Source organism: Schistocerca gregaria, chromosome 4, assembly GCF_023897955.1.
Source record: "Schistocerca gregaria isolate iqSchGreg1 chromosome 4, iqSchGreg1.2, whole genome shotgun sequence".
NCBI classification, from domain to species: domain Eukaryota; kingdom Metazoa; phylum Arthropoda; class Insecta; order Orthoptera; family Acrididae; genus Schistocerca; species Schistocerca gregaria.
The window spans coordinates 218,848,145-218,868,561 of record NC_064923.1 but is presented as its reverse complement, the minus strand read 5'-3'; the positions used below and the strand labels follow the sequence as shown (position 1 = coordinate 218,868,561).

At 41.2% G+C, this 20,417-nt stretch overlaps 1 protein-coding gene across 10 annotated transcripts in view; it reads right to left on the bottom strand.

The window, feature by feature from the left end:
* Positions 1-20,417, bottom strand: part of LOC126266869 (uncharacterized) — a 128,391-nt gene that overhangs the window by 33,355 nt on the left and 74,619 nt on the right. For all 10 annotated transcript variants that reach the window (XM_049971494.1, XM_049971501.1, XM_049971495.1 and 7 more), the window contains 2 exons: positions 14,940-15,158; positions 4,585-5,370 (listed from right to left, as the gene is read on the bottom strand). In XM_049971494.1, coding sequence (XP_049827451.1) covers positions 4,585-5,370; positions 14,940-15,158 — 1,005 coding nt within the window. The remainder of the gene's footprint in view (positions 1-4,584; positions 5,371-14,939; positions 15,159-20,417) is intronic.

Below are 20,417 nucleotides of genomic sequence, written 5' to 3'. Positions count from 1 at the left end.
GGGAAAGGAGACAGTAATTTGGACAGTGAGAATGGATGCGAGGCAGTATAATTCACAAGCAGTTGTTGTTGCCTGATCCATGGTGGAGGAACATCAGCTTCCACAGGAAGGCTGTTTACTGGGCTTGTTTGGAAAGCTCCTGCCACAAGTCGAACTCCACAATTCTCTTGGATGTCAGACAAACTGTGTAAAGCACCAATTCGAACTCTGAAATGTGGAGCAACAAAAAGTTCCATATAAAAATCTGGTGTGGGCCCCCAGAGACCTCACTTGTGCAGAATACCAAGGATGTGGTGTCGTCATAAGAATTGGTAACATAGGCTTTTTTCAGGTCAAGACAGATAACAATAAGATGTTGACACAGGGAAAAGACAATTTGGATGGCAGACTCCAGGTAGACCAAGTTGTCGGTGGTGGAGTGCCCATGGCGAAAACCACCCTGGGACTGAGCCAGACAGCCCCAAGAGTCAGGGAGCCAACACAACCGCCAGTTCACCATACGTTCGAGCAGATTTCACATAAAGTCGGTGATGCTGATAGGATAATGGCTATCCACATCTGGCAGGTTCTTACCAGGTTTTAGCAATGGAACGATGGTACTTTCATACCATTGCGATGTGAGTTCGCCATCTCTCTAGATGTGGTTGAAGGCGGCAAAGTGGTGGTGCTGGTAATCTGCTGACAGATGTTTAATCATTTGGGAATGGATGTGGTCTGGTCCAGGGGATGTGTCAGGCCAAGTGGCAAGAGCACTGAGAAATTCTCACTCACTGAAGAGAGCACTATATGGTTCAGGGTTGCATGGAATAAAACATAGGTGGTGTCGTTCCACCTGCTGTTTTAGGAGACAAAAAGCAGGGCAGTAATTCGCAGATGCAGAGGAGTGAGCACAATGCTCAACAAGATGCTCCGTGATCAAATCTGGATCAGTATATACATACATATACATAAATAAAATTCTAAACATTCCACATGGGAAAAAATATATTAAAAACAAAGATTCCAAGAGTTACCAAGCGGGAAAGTGCCGGTCGATAGGCACAATAAAAAAAACACACAACACACACACAAAATTTCGAGCTTTCGCAACCGGCGGTTGCTTCATCAGGAAAGAGGGAAGGAGAAGGAAAGATGAAAGGATGTGGGTTTTAAGGGAGATGGTAAGGAGTCATTCCAATCCCGGGAGCGGAAAGACTTACCTTAGGGGGAAAAAAGGATAGGTATATACTCGCGCGCGCACACACACACACACACACACACACACACACACACACACACACACACACACACACATATCCATCCATACATATACAGACACAAGCAGACATCGGCTTGTGTCTGTATATGTGTGTGTGTGTGTGTGTGTGTGTGTGTGTGTGTGTGTGTGTGTGTGTGTGTGTGTGTGCGCGCGCGAGTATATACCTATCCTTTTTTCCCCCTAAGGTAAGTCTTTCTGCTCCCGGGATTGGAATGACTCCTTACCCTGTCCCTTAAAACCCATATCCTTTCATCTTTCATTCTCCTTCCCTCTTTCCTGACAAAGCAACCGCCGGTTGCGAAAGCTCGAAATTTTGTGTGTGTGTTTTTTTATTGTGCCTATCTACCGGCGCTTTCCCGCTTGGTAGGTCTTGGAATCTTTACATATATATACATATATTAAAAACAAAGATTCCAAGACTTACCAAGCGGGAAAGCACCGGTAGACAGGCACAATAAATAAAACACACAAACACACACTCAGAATTTCTAGCTTTCGCAACCGATGGCTGCTTCTTCAGGAAAGAGGGAAGGAGAGGGAAAGACGAAAGGCCTTTACAAATGTCTGCTTGTGTCTGTGTATGTGAGGATGGATATGTGTGTGTGTGCCAGTGTACACCTGTCCTTTTTTCCCCCTAAGGTAAGTCTTTCAGCTCCCGGGATTGGAATGACTCCTTACCCTCTCCCTTAAAACCCACATCCTTTCGTCTTTCCCTCTCCTTCCCTCTTTCCTCAAGAAGCAGCCGTCGGTTGCGAAAGCTAGAAATTCTGTGTGTGTGTTTGTGTGCAAATACGCGGCCCTGAGGGCCCACTGTAGAAAGCTTAGACAAGGAGCATAATGGCATCAACAAGGGCAACATCATCATTGCGCCAGCTTAAGATGACAGCAATCAAGCAGGGTTCATCCTTCTGTGTTTCAGTTTAGCCTCGCGGTAATACAGCCCGTCCAGGATCTTGTACTCAATTTTTCACTACTTTTGGAGCACTGTGCAGTCTGGCGAGCAGGGGCATTGGTGCTCCCCACAGTTGACACGGGTAGGAGGTGGTATACATGGAGTATTCGGATGCAGTGACGTATGCAATCTCTACATGTGGTGCTCAAATTGCACCAGGAAGACTTTTCGAATTTCCAGCACTTAAAGCTCCAAATAGGGGGAAGGACATATGGTTTTACATCACAGTGGTACACCATCACCTTTATCTTTTCAGGTTGCGAATAACCCTGAAAGGCCAAGATAAATGCACTGGTGGCAACCCTGTTATCTTTAGGCTCTCTATAAACACACCAGATGAAGTGCATGACCTGTCATTCTAAACTGGCACATAGCTCATCGTCGGATTGCAAAATTGCAAAAGGAGACCAAGATGAAAACTTATTTTATGGACCATGTTGAGGGTTTTATGGGGAGTGACTGAAATGGGAATATCACCCAGCTTGCCACAGGTGAGTAAAGCCCGGGACTGGGCTGGGGATGACGTCTGAATCAGGATTGACCCATTGCGCATTTTGGACAGTGCTGTCACTTCCCCAAACTTTTCCTCCAGGTGTTCAACATAAAATAGAGGCTTTGTATCAAGAAAGGAGTCCTCATCTGTTCCACTGCATACTTGCCGAATAAGTCTCTCTCTTTTCCATAGGCATATGTTTTTCCCAGGTGTAGCTAGGGAGGGGAATGATTTAGGGTCATATTTCTCAGCATTATAGTCTATCCTGCCCTTGTTAGAGACTGCTGGTGCCATTCGGTCACCAGCACCCACAACAAAGGCTGCCTGGTATGATGGCCATTGGTGGGACTCCTGATGCCACAACAAGACAGGCATCTACTCCTTGGCACATGTGAGGAGTTTGAAGTTCAGCATCAGCAGTGTGATCCCTGTGTTGTCAGGGGGTCAAAACCAAATGGGTACACAATGTTCCCACCACGATGGGACTGGCTACATGCTGGATAGTGGGTTTGGAGCAAACCAATATTGTCATGGGGGCAAAAGAGGACAGTGGACAACAGAAGAAAATGGCATACCTTGGAACGTGTCCTCACCCAAACAATCGAGTTGCAGGGACATGACAATAAGAGGTGCAGAAGATCTTATCACATTATGGATATCTGGTGCACCAAGTAAGCCATCCTTCTGCAAATGGCCCACACATCTTAGAATTTTGGAAGTGTGAAGTCAAACCTTAAAAAGGGACCAGAAGTTATTGGACAAAAAGTGCGAGACTTCCAGACTGAATGCTCACTCAGCAGTGGAGTGTGTATTGATCTGAAACTACCAGAAGATTAAAACTATTTATGGGACCAGGACTCTAAACTGGGACCATTGCCTTTCATGGGCAAGTGCTCTACTGGATGAGCTTCGGGGTAATTTGGAACATAGAAAACGCAATACTCGCGGACGTCAATAAATGAAGCAGTTTGTGAGTAGTGCTTTTATAGCTCAGTTGGTACAGCATTTGGCTGCAAAAGGCACAGGTCTCAGGTTTAAGTTCCAGTCCAGCATACATTTAATCTGTCGCAATGTTTCAAGTCAACACACTCAGCTGCAACTGAGAATTCATTCTGTAAACAATTCCCCAGGCTGTGGTTAAGCTGTATCTGCATGACATCTTTTCTTTCAGGGGTGCTGGTCCCACAAGATGTGTGGGAAATTTTCCATGGACTTGGAAAGGTAGAGATGAGGTAATGGCAGAAGTAAAGCAATGAGGACGGGTCATGAGTTGTGCTTAGATGATCAATCAGTAGAGCACTTGTTCGTGACAGCCAAACAATCCAGTTTCGAGTTCCATATCTGCATCGCGTTGGGCACACTGGTGTCATATAGTTCTTATCCCAAACTCTTGCTGCACTCCCACCCACCAGTCACCTCCCTCCTCATCTCAACTTCACTTGTTACACAGTGTGCATTTTATCAAAGACACTCCAACGTCATTTCAATTTACTGTTGTCACAATGACTAATACTCTTACACTATTAAAAAGTTAAATATGTGTATAACTTTTTCAAATAACAATGTGTGTGTATGTGTGTGTGTGTGTGTGTGTGTGTGTGTGTGTGTGTGCGCATGCACGTGCATAGTGCATGTGTGCTTACATGCAGAAATTACTTGTGAATTATGGCTTCATTTGTGTACCAGTTGTCAAATTGGGCACTGTACACCTTAATTTCATGTACAGAAAAAGCCTCAAAAACTAAGGAGACTGTGAATGTAATTTACAATATGTGCTGTAAGTGCCACTGAAAGAGCTGATGAACAAGGCAATTTCAAGTGCACTGGTGCCAAAGAAAAGCGAGGAACTGATTTCTTATGAACCTGTTTTTAATTACTTACCTTCCATTTGGCTTCAGTTCTCAACAGTGCTGCACTCTTCACCTTATCAGTACCTGGAGTTTCACTGCTATCATAACCAAAACTATTTGCCTCTTCTAGTATTGGAATTGGTAGTGAATCATTAAGATTTTCTTTATCAGCCGTAACTGCTGTTGAGTAGATCTGGCTCTGGTCACTAGGTAACTTGGGTGCAGAATTACTGATAGTTCTGGAACTGTTACTGAGTGATTTAGTTCTTGGAGTTGGTACTGGACGTTTCCTTTGTGCAGTCTCTGTATCCATTCTTACATGTGAGGAAATCTCCGGATTGAAAGACAATTTTGCTAATGAAAATTGGCAAGAATCCTCCACACTAGTTTCTGAAGGGCCCATACTTGTTTCCTGAGATGAGTTTTGTTTGATACAGCCTAAATTGTCAGGTACATGTGTTATGTCACTGTCTGTAGCACCAGGAGCACAGTTTCTTTCAGTCCAACAAGGTCTTTCAGTTTTTTTATACTTCGATCCATCTCTAGTGTTATTTGAAATATCTTGTGTTTGACACACTTCAAGAACTGATACATAGTTGCCATTATTATTATCTACAATGATGTTAAAAGCACTGTCACATTCATTTGAAAAATCTGCATTGTCTGTCACTCCCTGAGGCAAATGTTTAATTTTTTCAATTTTTGTGGGCAAAGAGCTTTCATATTTAGTATGGTTCTCATTATTTGATCTGCTACTTTTCAGTGTACAGTTGTCTTGTTCATTGCTGGACTTACACGACTCAAACTGATGCATTCGCTGAAAGAGAAATACAAATGAAATTTAATTTTGATAATATCATAAGAAAATAAGTAGGAGGTGGGGCACTTAACCTGCAGCAAATTAAAGTTACAAATGAAGCAACTGCATTTAGAAGCTGAAGATACAATCATGATAAATAAGTTTTCTTAGACAGTAAAACTTTCTGTAAGAAAAATGCACAGAAATTTTTGAGAAACATCTAATTTTACAAGATGTCCTGCCTGCAGTATTATACCAAATTTGCAGTTTGTTCCTTTTGTTATGACTCATTTATGACATCATTTAATTTAACAAAAATATTAGGAAAAAATGTAATGGTTTATTCATTCACTGTTTCCTTCACAAACAGCTTTTGAAGCACCAAATATAAACTAGCTTAGCACCCGCTGCTTCGCTCACGTCGACTGTACAGTATGCACAGTTTTCTTTTCTTCTTCTTCTTCTTTTTTTCTTTCTTCAAACCTAAATGTATATTATAATACCCATTGCCCATGTGTAAATCTACACACTGCGTAGTGTATCTAGTCTACAAAAACTAAGATGCAGACACAGTATTAAAATTTAATAAAACGATTCTCTGTAAAAGATTTGCATATTTTTTAAAAATATAATTGAATTTATTAAAGCACTTATTTGTATATCACACCAGTAGTTGTAATGTTTAGTGCCAAAGTCACCAGGATGCTGTTGGGATTGACTCTTGAATAGGTGACATAGAACTGCCCATTTGAGAAGCATCCATCCTCCCCCAAATCAAAGTCAATACTTGCCACCTTTAATGAACGGCCCTGAGATTTTTTAACATTCACCGCATAGCATACTTTAAGATGGGATTACAATCGCTTGATCTCAAATGAACAGTAAGAAGGAATAAGAGGTATTCAAGGTATGAACATCAGTTCATCTCCAGCACATTTCGTAAGCACAGTGGCCTTGACAATTTTTTTTATGGAGACCAGCTACTCCTACTCTAGTACCCTTATGTAGTTTAGGTGAGCTGAAGATGCACACTAGCATGTCAGGTGTACAAACATCCAGGAGTATTTTATGAGAAGGAAAACAAGGTAGCTTAATGCTATTAAGGAATTCTATTGGATAGTGAACTGCTTCATCTGTCTGCAACACTGAATCAATAGAACTGTATTCCATTCCTGACCCTCCAATGCAGTATGTCATCAATAGTGACAGCCCAGTTGTTCTTGGGTGTTAGTATGGCCCATTCACACAGCAAGACCACAGACTGACTCTATGGAAGACTTGGGATAATTTATGTTCCGTATTTTCAGTAGGAGTTCAGAAAATATTCAGGCACAGATTGTCCTTTACATAGACTCTCATATTTTTCTTTAGAGACAGTGCCACAGGTGCAAAGATTTTATGCATGCCCCAACCTTGTCAAGTTGAGTTCCTCTATGCACAACATGAAGAGTCTGCCTTAGGTCCCCTGCCAACAGCAAGTAACTCCACCCCACACAATCATCACCTCTGATGTCTTCCAAAGTTTTATTAAGTGCTGCAAATCTACCTTTGTGGGCCATGATACCCTCACATCACAGGATAAATTTACACTCCTGGAGAGCTTCAGCCATATTACTCTGTCTAGGGATATTGCACACAGGTGTTTCAACTTTGATGAGAGTGAGAGGGTATTTATAGGCAGAGTGAGCAGTCTCACGAATTCCAACAGCGTGGCAGCAATACCAGAAGATGCCATAGCTAAAGCAATGCCCCAATCAATTCTTATTTTTGCTAGAAATAAGTTTATTAAAAAAGGTGACCCAGTCCTCTGGGAGCAGGCAGGAAAAATAATTGACCCAAATGTGATTTAACACTATTTAACACTTCACAACAACCAGATGGGTGCACAACTGTTAGGGAATTTATGCTATCTGAGACTACAGGCACCAAAGCATTTGTGTCATAGTTTATTTTCCTTCGATAATCTATATTCTACAAGACTACTTCATGCTATTTTGGTTCAGGAAGTCATACTGTGGTAAAGTATGACCTCCCACAGCCAACACTCCAGCCTCAATCTGTACCTGACATTTATTGTATAAGTTGTTAAAAATATTTTCTGCCGCACTATGCAAATTTTCCTCAATTTGGTGAATGAAGTCTTCCAACAAATTAAACTTTTCCCAGAGATTCAGCAGATCAGAGAGTTAACGGAATACTAACATCACTGAATCTCTCTCTTAGTTCAAATGGTGAATCACACAGTTCAGCTTCTCTCAGTGCAGAATTCCAATGCTTGTCATCCTCCACCAAACCAAAAGCTTTGCAGGCACTTTGAAACATGGGGTGGTGGGTCAGAAAAACATGTTGTACTTCGAACCTCATGCAGTTATTGCAAATTGGTCAATTCTACGAAGGGCAGTAGTGTAGTCTGTTGCGGGTTGTTGATCATTTCAGTCATCTTTCCAGATGTAAAGTAAACATACTGACTATTTTTCAAGGCAGACAGAGAGATGGGGTGACTGTAGGATATCTCTCATTAATAGAAAAGGCCAACATTCTCCAAACTGCTTTAGAATTGCTGATTTAATGGCCACTTCCATACAATTTTACCCCATCTTTCTGGTTTTCTAAGGAAAATTTGGTCTGATCACTACCCTTATTTACATATTTACAAATGTAAATAATAGATTTGACAGAGTTGCAGTACTCAATGTTAATATGAGTACTGAAGGCATGTAAAAGTGCAGGGTTGTAAGGTACCAGTCAACTGTTATCTACATGTATATCCCTTCTATATTTCTGTTTTAGTATATGTCTACTAAATATCGCCTTAATAAAGACCTTCAATACATTAGGTGATTGTCCTCTCCTTTTCTAAGTATTTTATGGTAAGAGCAGAAATTTATGGCAGAAACAGTCTTTTTGAGAGGCCATTTGGTCTCAAGCTCTAACGGGCTACTCTATAGACTACCCACCTTTGCCATGAAAAAACATCAACGGTTATTTAGAGTGCTGTACGATGGATGGGCTTTACCGATATTCCACAATCTATGGTCAAAGTTCTGGAGGACAATGTCTCATCACCAGCACTGCCTCATTAGTGCATTAAAGCAACCACAATAAGTATCACTGGGTTTTCTTAATGCATAAATCACAACTTCAGATTCCTTACATGTTCAAGGAATCTTTTCTACAGCTATTTTCAGGTGTTTATGTAGTTGCTGACATTGTGCAACACACTTTGTAAAGATTTCACTAATGTTTGTTTCACACCAGCAAAGTTGCTGTATCTCAAATGTACTTCTATTTGGTCCTCGCCCATAAAATATATTTGAAGAAACTGTCTGTTTATGTTTCAGTAACAGACTTCCTATCAAATGACACACTTGACCTCAAACCTTAAAAGTTGGCATGAAACTGCATTCTGTAATTTGCTTGGCACCAAGTGATGTCATCTGGAAGCATACGTGGTAGTTTCAAATGTGGTTTATGAAACAGACATGCACTGGGTGCCCATCCATAAGGATATAAATAGATTCAGGCACAGGTTCAAAGGATCGGAGCTGCTCCTTGCCAGCACAGCAGCATATTCTGGGAGCCTGTCCCTGGCACTTAGGGGCTTTACAGTACTTGCATTTGTAGCTCATAGTATCTGCAGTAACATTACTATTGACCTCATACACTACTTCTGGGTTGTGTGGCTTACGAGTCTAATTCTAGTCATTTGCGGTAGTTGTTACTGCTTTCCAGGGGTGAGCATGTAATTTAGCTTTTATTCACAGTTTGTTTAGGTCATATCTTACACTAATTGCCCCATGTACTTTTTGTTTAATTTCCTGGTACCATATTGCTGCTGCTCTATGAATTTCCGGCTTTTTTTTCCTACATATTTTGATGACTTCTTAAATTGCTTGCTCATTTTAACATTAGTGCATCCAGCACAATGTTCTCTAGAACCACTGTGGGCAGGGTTGCTGAAAGATGATGCCCACAAATGAAGTTTTTATGAAGTGTACAACTTTGCTTCTGCCATTTGCCAATAGGTGGCAACAACAGTAAGTAGGAACTGAAAGAAACAAATCGCACATATCGGGCAGTTAGCTTGGACCTCAGTCAACATAACCTCATTCAAACATTAGTCTATTTGTGTCTGCATCATAAAGTTGTTCTTGATTGAAAATGTGGCTTACGAGTCTCATTATAGTCATTTGAGGGAGTTGTTACTGTCTTGTTTCAATATTAAGAAAACAGCGGCTGAGCCTAATTAAATGCTCTCAAGTACGTATAGTAAGAACACTATTAGTGAAAGAATGCATTGTAAGTGGTTTCAACGCTTCAAGAATGGTGATTTTAATGTCGTAGAGTGGCATAGTGTTGGAAGAGAGAATGTTTTCAAAGATGCAGAATTGGAGACATTGCTGACTGAAGACTCGTGTCAAATTCAAGAATTGGCATGATTAGTGGGAGTGACACAGCAGGCCATTTCAAAATGTCTGAAGGCTATGGGCATGATTCAGAAAGAAGGAACTTGCGTCCCATGTGAGCTGAAACCAAGAGACGTGAACGGTGTTTGTGAACAATTGCTTCAGAGGCAAAAACAGAAGGGATCTCTGCATCACATTGTGACTGGGGACGAAAAATGGGTTCATTACGATAACTCTATATGCAAAAAATCATGGGAATATCCTGGCCATGCTTCCATGTCGACAGCCAAACCGAATATTCACGGCTCCAAGATCGTGCTCTGTATTTGGTGGGACCAGCTTGGCGTCGTGTACTATGAGGTGTTAAAACCAAGTGAAACAATCTCAGGTGCTCATTACCAAAAGCAATTAATGCGTTTGAGTAGAGAATCAAAAGACAAACGGTCACAATACAGCGAGAAGCACGATAAACTTATTTTGCAGCATGACAATGCTTGACCCCACATTGCAAAAGGGGTCAAAACATACTTGGAAGTGTTAAAATAGGAAGTCCCACCCCACCCGCCATATTCTACAGACACTGCTCCCTCTGACTATCACCTGTTTAGATCAACGGCAAATGGCCTGGCTGACCAACACTACCGATCTCATGAAGAAGTCACAAATTGGATTGATTCGTGGATCACTTCAAAAGACGAACAATTTTTTCAACGCGAGATTCATACACTGCCTGAAAGATGGGAGAAAGTAGTGGCCAGCCATGGAAAATATTTTGAATGATACATGTGTAACTAATTTGTTTCATTGAAGCCTCAAATCTTGAAGAAAAAACGGCGGAAGCAAAGTTGTACACCTTGTGAGTTGAGAGTAACAAACTCAGGGTGAATAAAAGGTGTTGCAATAGAAAACACTTTATTTTGAGGTAAAACATAAACATCAAAATGACCGCTAGAAATGTTAAGCTTAGGTGTGGCCTCTCCACAGGCTTACCTTCCATTCTGAATTTTGCATTATGCTCTCCAGTTCGATAAGCTTCGAATACGAATTCAAAGAGTTCCCTAGCTGCCACCGGCTATCTGTAACCACCATATGTTTGAGATAGGGACATATCAGCAAAGCAGGCATTAGAACTGCAGTAGTTATTACCATCATGGTCATGGGACATGATGGAAAATTCTTTCCAATTCTCTATGACGTGATGTATGATATGATCATGAACTTCCCTAGTTCACAGCTGAGTGCTGTACAGGATATACAAAAGTACTAGAAATAAGCATGTTCTGTCCCCTACAATATTTATGACAGTAAAAGGCAGCCACTCGCCATGTATATTTAAAATCTCTATATCCAACCACAGAATACACAGAAGCCAAATTTTGAAAGAAGTTTAATTTGATAAAGTTTACTCTCACATAATGAACAAAAAAATAAATATTATCTTGTAAAAACCAAAGAACCTACTCTTTAAAAAAAGTTAGCGATCCTATACGTGGCTGCCATTCTTTTCGTAAGTAAAGTGTTCCATTAAATTTAATTTCATTTCATGCAGATAGTCAAAAAAGAAAGACAAACATTGGATAAGTGGTTCTATATTTATCAGCACCAGTCTAAGACCTGGCACTGGAGTTTCTCATCTCAAATAGGCATTCCTTGACATAGAATCACTTTTAAAAGTGGTATCTACTTTGTCATCAGTAATGATTAGTTTGCATAGTAACTACAACAAAAATAAGTTTATAAACATATATTAGGCCAACAGGAAACTTACGTATTAAAGATTTGTTTCATTTTCAGTAAAATAATGACGGAGCCAATTTGTTGCACTGATTGTTAAATAGCTTTCTTTGATTTAGTTCACAAATTGCAATACTTTCTGAACTTTCCACACTAGTTAAGGCCATAAAGCAACCCTGGTAGCTGAAGTCTGAGGTTTCTGTGAACCTGCCTTTTGAATTCTTGTGGTGATATTTCCACAGAAATTTACATCCCATAAGACATATTTCTTTATTTCTAAATGAGAAGTCAAATACCAATTTTCATCAATTTAGCTTTAAAAGTTGAATTTCCAAAGACTTTGAAACACATAAGAGGTGACCAATTTGTCTAGAAATTTACTTGCTACTTGTCTTAGCTGTCACATACAATAGTTTTTTAATCCCCCCCCCCCCCCCCCCAATAAAAAATGCTGGCTCATACTTGCATTTCAGTATAATCACTTTTTAACTGCTCCCTCAGTAAGCAGTCATGTTTGTATCAATATTAATTTATACTTTTTGCTTTATCTAACTGCTGTTAGTTAAATTGTACAAAGCAGCTGATCTTAGACTAGAACATCAGAAATCTGCATTGTATAAACGTTAACCTCACATTATTTTACTATGAACAAGGATTAGCTTTGAGCAGAAAAAATTTGTGCATGAAATTGAGGTCAGTTTTACAATCATCAATTCACTAACTAGTGACACGATATATGGCCAGAGAGAAAAGATTTTCAATCAAAAAATTTATACTATCAATAAAAATAATCAAATCAAGCTGTGGCAGGACAACACACATTCAAAAGGTACTGAAATTTGCAAGCTTTCGCAGACAGTGGCTCCGTCTTCTCGCAGAACAGCTGAAAGGGAAGGAAGAGCAGTGAAGGAAAAGGATTTGCAAGGGTTAAGAAAAGCGGCAGAGTTCAGAAAAGTCACCCAGAACCCTGGATCAAGAGAGACTTACCAGATGAGATGAGAAAGAAAGACTCCCTTCTCATCCTGTCCGGTAAGCTTTTCCTGACACAGGGTTCTGGGTGACTTTTTCAAACTCTAACCCTTTTCCTAAACCTCACCAATCTGTTTCCTTCAACCCTCTCCCTTCCTGTTCGACCCTTCTCATAGAAGAAGGAACCACTGGCTCCAAAAGATTGCAAATTTCAATACCTTTTATAAGTGAAAAAATTTAAACTAGTACTTCCAGCCCACTTCTCCATACAATATTAATTATGAAATGAATGCCTCAATGGGAATTAATTCAGTAAAGTTGGAATCATATGAAATGATATCAGTGCAAACCATTTAGATATGGTAAACCTCCACTAATGAGACAAATCACTGATGGTATTGCAAGCACCTGATGTGATAAGGGAAGTATACAAGCAGAGAATAGAGGAATGGAGAATTATTCCAATGACAATATGAGTCACAGATTGGAATATCCAGTGACATAAGTGACTTTAAGATTAGATTGTTACGGTAATGAGCATCTCGGAAGCAGTGAAGCTGGTTGAATGTTTATATGCTACTGCTGTGAATGTCTATGGAAAGTTGTTGAAGGACGGCGAAACCGCAAGCAGGCGACAAGGTATTTGATGGGCACGTGTCATCACAGAACATGGAGGTCGGAAACTTGCCTCCAATGTACAACAGGATAAACTGCTATCCGATAACAGAGTACAAAGCCTTCATAGGCATAACAGTTTCAAAGCTTGCCATAGAAGCAAACATTGTTGTACATGTGGTTCCACAGCAGATAAATCCAATTTGTTCCCATTTTAGACCATCTGGATCATCAATAACAATTGCAGAGGGCATGGTATCATTGAGATTGGACCATGGATCGAGGGAAATGTGTCACATAGTCAGATGAATCACATTTCTTGTTACACCAGCCGATGTTCATGCCCAGATACACCATAATTCACGTGATGGCTCCTTGGAACATGCACTGCAGCACAGGCCATATAGGCTGGTGGGCCTAGTATTATGCAGTGCTACTTAAGGGAACTGCATCATCTGCGCATAGTCAACTGGTGTGACATAACTCTGCTTTCCAAAGGTGGACCAACACACTGTTAAGTAGATGGTCATAACATTTTTCCTCGTCAGTGTATAATGTAATAAAAATAATGACATTTCAAAATTTGTGTCAGACCAGGACTTTAATTTCTTGCTTACTGCAAGCAGCTGCCTTAACTACTAAGCCATCAAGGCACGTCTCCATATGTGAGCCATACTTTTTATATTGTTCGGTGTTTCCCTCTACAATTTCCAAGCACTATCACCATATGTTCTTACAAGGGGTTACATGGAAATTGTAACATTGAGTAATGGAGCCTGTGAATAGTGCCTCACCCTGCCACAAAGGATATAAATAAAATTTCATCAAAATGAAATGAAGAGATCAATGGGGATGAAATCAATGAAGATTCTATGACACTGCAACTGTTGTAGGGTTTACAGAAGACTGGTTACAAGAGAAGAAAATTAAAAACTTTGTCCACTATGAATTAGGTTCATTACACTGGACTGCACACTATTTATGGCTACTAGAAAAAAAAGAGAAAAGGAAAGGAAACTTGTGGCTGTGTGTCTCATTGCTGATAAGAGCCATCAGGAAGGGAACTAGAAAAGGCGTCACATTTACAATAGTACCACAAGGGTCACCATTCTCTTGTTAAAAAAAAAAAAAAAAAAAAAAAAAAAAACTGATAGCACCATCACTAACTCAATATAAAAAATAATGTGGGAGGAAGAACAACATTACAAAAGCGGGGGAGGAGGGTAACACGTGCTCAGGGCTCCACACAGAGATCTGTTTTCTCCGTAGTATTGTGGGCCTTCTCATGGTTGTGGAAAACATCTGTCCGCATAGTTAAGCCTGTTTACAGGACACTTTCAACAGGCTCAAGTAATCAAATGGAGTGACATTCCCCCATCCTATCTTAAAAGTGACTAATGAGGTGTCTTTGTTCTAAAATCGAACTGAGGAAGAACTTGATTGTCAGTTATGAGGAGATCCTTCCTGTGTAGTTTCAAAGAGCAACACTACAATAGTTACATATGTTCCTTAGTTTGCAGGAAAGAATTAAATTTTTTCACTAGTTAAGAAACTGTCCTGTTGCATATTTGAAGTTAAAAAGATCAAATATGATTTCTTTAACATTTCAAGTAATGTATGCTGAACTGGAATTTATGGTGGCCTGGTGATGTATCATTTCCCAAAGAAAATGCTGAATTCAGCACACATATCGAGAAAGGGTAGTTGCAAAGAGTATTTGCAGAACTGAAGTTCTAACCACCCCCCTCAATCAGCATTTACCAACAGAAGATAATTGGAATTAGAGTCCTCAGCCATTGCTTGTCTGAAGAATTACATGGGTAATAAGAATCAAAGCAGATTTAACAGCTACCTGCAGCTTACCTTCTCTACTTTGTGTCTGCGTTGAGCTTGCTCTCTTTCAAATTCTAATTTCATTCTAAGTTGCTGCTGTTCAACTCTTTTCAGAATAATTTCCTCCTCTCTTCTTTCTTTTTCCCTTTGCTGTGCTTCCAGTTGCCGCTTTTCTTCAATTTGTTTCCTTAATTCCTCTTGATATGTTCGCTTTCTTAGCTGTTCTGTAGCCATATGGCCATATATGTGCTATAAAAAATAAAATAAAATAAAATAAAAAAAAAAAAAAAACAAGAGTATTGGAAACAGACTGAAAGGGAATACAACAAACCTTGTGAGCACTAACATTCAGTAGTTAAAGCAGTCTCTGCTAATAGTTTATTTGTAAGGTGCAGCATGGGATTTGCAAAAACCTTTACATCAAGTGCAGAGTTGTGTATGGAACACTGAATAAAATGAAATTTGACAGACATCCATAGCTAAAAACATTTTAAGTAAGGTGTGTATGTGTCCATTATGAAATGACAATTGAAAATATAAATCACTGTATTTACACACACACACACACACACACACACACACACACACACACACACACACACACACAAAACCATGTTCTTTGCACTTGGTCGCTCTTAATAAGCAATCTTTGCTTAGTTCAATTAATTAATATATGTTAATCTTCACCAATGTAACTTTTGTACCCATGCATACAAATTTTTAATGCATTATTAACTGAAATAACATGCACTGAAAAGAATAATAAATATGACTGGTTGCAGTGATTTGTATTTTCAACTGAAGCTGGAATACAGTGCCAGTGGGCCTGAGGAGACAAAATGTTGAACATTTTTGATACAGAAGATAATCAGTAGGCAACCCCTTTACATGAAAGCAAAGAACAGTGAGAGCTCTTGAATTTAATGGAGATGCATTCCCCATTTCAAACCAATGCCTTCAACCAGTATTAGAGCACTAGCTCACTGAACTCAACATTACACATTGGTTTGTTTGAAATGCTGTACATGTAAATGACTTCCATCTCTATCGTATATGAAACGTACATCCTTTGTAAGCAGATTACCTGTGGCAAGCAAATATTTATGCACTGGTATTGATGATGATATTAGGCTGATCAGCAGCAACCTTAGTGAGAATGGACATGTGCATTTACCCAAGTGAATAAGCAAGCCAAGGTCTATGTCCCACGGATAAAATTATATTGTTCTTATGGTCTTAATTTGATATAGCGCTCTACACTAGCCTATCCTGTGCAAGCATCTTCATCTCCTAACCTCCCCTGACTCCAATATCAAATTGACAATTCCTTGACACCTCTGTACAAGCCTTATCACCCAATTTCTTGTTTTAGTCAAGTTACTTTCTCCTCAAACATATTCATTTACCACCTTGGTATTTACATGACCTACCCATTAATCTTCAGCATTCTTCTGTACCATCACATTTCAAAATTTTGTATCATCATCTTAACCAAATTATTTATCGTCCTCATTTCACTTCCTCACATAGCTACACTCCAGACAAATGCCTTCAGTAAATACTTCTTAACACTCAAATTAATATTTGATTATAATAAGTTCCTCTTTCTCAGAAACAATTTCCTTGCTACAGCCAATCTCTGTTTTCTATTCCCTCTACTTCATCCATCATCAGTTTTTTGCTGCTCAAACAGCAAAATACAGCTGTTATTTTTAGCATCTCATTTCCTAACCTAATTCCCTCAGCATTACCTTATTTAAATTGACTACATTCCATTACCTTTGTTTTGCTTTTGTTGATGTTCATCTTGTATCCTCCATTCAAGACACTGTCCATTCTGTTTAACTATTCTTCCAAATCCTTTGTTGTCTGACAAAGCTACAATGTGATCAGCAAACCTCAAAGTTTTTATTTCTTCTTCTTAAAATTTAATTCCCTCTCTAAATTTTTCTTTGGTCTTCCATATTGCTAGCCCAATGTACAGATCGAAAATATCGGGGATAGGCTACCACCCTGTCTCATTCCCTTCTCAGCTGCTGCTTCCCTTTCCTGTCCTGCAATTCTGTTATGCACAAAATTGGGAAGGAAATGACAGCAATAAATTTACTAAGTTCAAGCATCTCATACCAATCACACAGAATTATCAACAGCTGCCAGCTGGGGAGTGTCAACACTTCAACACCATTACTCATCCAGGAAGACAGCAACCTTGACATTCTTGAGTGAAATTGTGAGCTCAACAGAAAATCATTAGAGTAGTGCAGATCTAACCGCTGCTGTAAGAGACACAAGTAGGATGCAACATTGCTTAGCAGGTGTCTGACTAAGCAGTAAAGATCCTATGTTAAGCAAATGTAGCAGAACTGAAGACCACTGACGACTCAAGACGAACAGAACAAATTCGGTCACAAGGAATGACATCCCAGAGCAGAGACTCCATATCCACTAGAGCACACAATCAGCAAGATCAATGGAATTCATGTTGTTCACACTTGATTCTGTGACGACGGTGTACTAACATCTCATGTGTGGGATTGGTTGGTTGGTTTTGGGGTTTGATGGGGGCTAACATCGAGGTCATCAGTCACCTGTTCCAAACAGACATACTTGTAAAAGGCCTATGCAGTAAAAGCATAACCTCTGCACCCAGAGGGAGGGAACACCAAGAGGTACAGAGCTAAAATGAAGACCGCAACAACATAAAATAGAGGAGAGTTAGAAGGAGCAGAGCAAATAGTCGACTAGAGTAAAACAGACTACAGTGGTTGATGGATCAGGAAAAAGGTCAACCACTCAACTACAAATGAAGAACCTCCAGCTGGATAGAGGTACCAACACAACTTGTTACCATAAAAAAACACTATTTTGGTATCCACATCACAATTAAAAATCGCTAGAGTGGGTGTAGCCTGAGAAATCATGCGAGAGCACCCACACTATACTGAGTGACAAAACCCAGCTGCACGGATAAAAAGTAAAACTTAGTCAGCTATAGAGGCATCGTCACCTAGAATTAAAGGAAGTGCAGCTGGTAAATTAAAGGACTGCAACAAGGGGGGCTAAAAGGGGGCATTCCATCAGAAGATAGACCACTGATAGCATTGCATCTCAGTGACACTTGGGCGGGTTCTCACGGCGAAGGAGGAGGAGATAGCTGTGGGTCAACTGTGCATGTCCAATTCGGAGACGGCAGAGAACAACTGAGTCCCTAGGCTTGCTCCTCAAGACTGAGTTCCATACGGCCGTGGACGACTTCACCAGGCGGAGATTATTTTGCATGTTCAATACATACCATTCAGAGCTCCAGACATCGCAGACCTTGCAATGTAGGGCTGACCGGAGGTCTCTTTCCATGAGGCCAAGCTCCAGGGGTGGCGAAGTGGTGGCCTGCTTGGCCAACTGATCAACATGTTCGTTTCCCAGAATGCCGATGTGGCCCAGGGTCCACACAAATGTCACTAAACGACCACACTCGGCGAGAGCAAAAACAGCATTTTGAATACCGCACACCAAAGGGTCTCCAGAAAAACACTGGTCGAATGCTTGCAATTCACTCAGGCAGTCACTGCATATGACAAATGACTCCCTAGGGCAGGAGGAGAGAAGAGCGAGTGCAAGATAAAGAGCAACAAGCTCCGCAGTGAAAACACTGCTCCCACAAGGCAGGGAATGCTGCTCAACGTAGTCGCCGTGGATGAAACCAAACCCAATGCGTCCATCGACCACAGAACCATTGGTGTAGACTACATCTGCATCATGAAACAAGGCAAGAAGAGACAGGAATTGTTGATGAAGACTGGCAGGTGGAACATAGGACTTGGAGTCGCAGGACAAATCCAAGCAAAGCCGCAAGCGAGGGAGGGGGCAAGGAGGGGTAGAAGAAGAGGGCCAGAACGACGGAGGAAGGGAAAAAGGACTCAAGTGACGAGAAAAGGGAACGAACGCGGACTGTGATCGGGAGACCCGACCTAGGCCGCCATCATAGGGAGGGGAGTGCTGAAGATGGAAAAAGAAACCTGCAGTTTGGGTGGTCGGGCGAGACATGGATGCAGGCGAGGTATGACGCAAGCAACTGTTGTCGGCGGAATCATAGGGGAGGGATTCCAGCTTCTACAAGAAGTCTAGTCACCGGACTAGTACAGAAGGCACCTGTCACCAGTCTGACGCCACAATGGAGAATCGAGTCAAGGATCTGCAGCTTTGAAGGTGCTCCTGAGTCGTACACCACGCTCCCATAGTCAAGACGGGGCTGGACTAAGGCCTTATAGAGCTGTAGGAGGGTTGTTCGTGCAGCCCTCCAAACAGTGTGGCTGAGGCAGCGAAGGATGTTGAGGTGCAGCCAGCACCGTTGTTTAAGCTCAGAAAGATGAGGTGTCCAAGTGAACTGAGCATCAAACAGCATGCCAAGAAAGCTCTGCGTCTCCTCAATACGAAGGAGTTCATTGGCAAGGTAGAGCTCTGGATGGAGGTGAACCGTTTGACAACGACAAAAATGCATCACTCGGGTCTTAGAGGCTGAGAACTGAAAACCATGGTTGGATGCCCAAAAATGTGCCTTACGGATAGCTCCCTGCAGCCGCCGTTCAGCGACACTGATGCTTGCGGAACTGTAATAGAGACAAAAGTCATCAGCATATAGAGAGGAACAGACCAATGAGCCCATCGAAGCCGCAAGACAATTAATCGCCACCAAAAAGAGGGGAACACTGAGAACCGAGCCCTGCGGGACACTGTTTTCCTGAATATGAGCAGAGCTAAAATAAGTGCCACCTTGAACCCGAAAGGAGCGATTGGAGAGGAAATTCCAAAGAAAAATCGGAAGTGGTCCTCGTAAGCCCCATTCGTGCAGTGTAGCAAGGATATAATCGCGCCAGGTGGTATCGTACGCCTTCCGAAGATAAAAGAAAACAGCAACTAGATGTTCTCGCCGAGTAAAAGCTGTACGAATAGCTGACTCTAGCGAGACTAAATTGTCGATCGCTGAACGGCCCTGACGGAAGCCCCCCTGTTGCTGGGCCAGGAGGACCCGAACTTCGAGGATCCACATGAGCTGCCGACTCACCATCCATTCCAGGAGTTTGCATATAATGTTGGTAAGGTTGATAGGGCGATAGCTATCAACCACCAGCAGATCTGCACCAGGTTTCAGCACCAGGATGGCAACGCTATCCCGCCAATGAGTTGGGAAAATACCCTCCGTCCAGATGCGGTTAAACAGGGCGAGTAATTCACCCTGACTGTGCACAGAGAGATGGCAATGAAACTGGGTGTGAATTCAGTCTGGACCTGGAGAGGTATCGAGGCAAGCTGTAAAGGCAGTTTGGAACTCCAATTCACTAAACGGGACATTGTATCGTTCCCAATGGTGCGTGCAAAACGACAACTGCGTATGCTCAGCCTGCTCTTTAATGGTGCGAAATTCTGCGCTGTAGCCCGCTGTCGCAGAACTACGAGCAAAGTACTCTGCCAGATATTCGGCATTGCGATTGGATCAGTACAAACTGGACC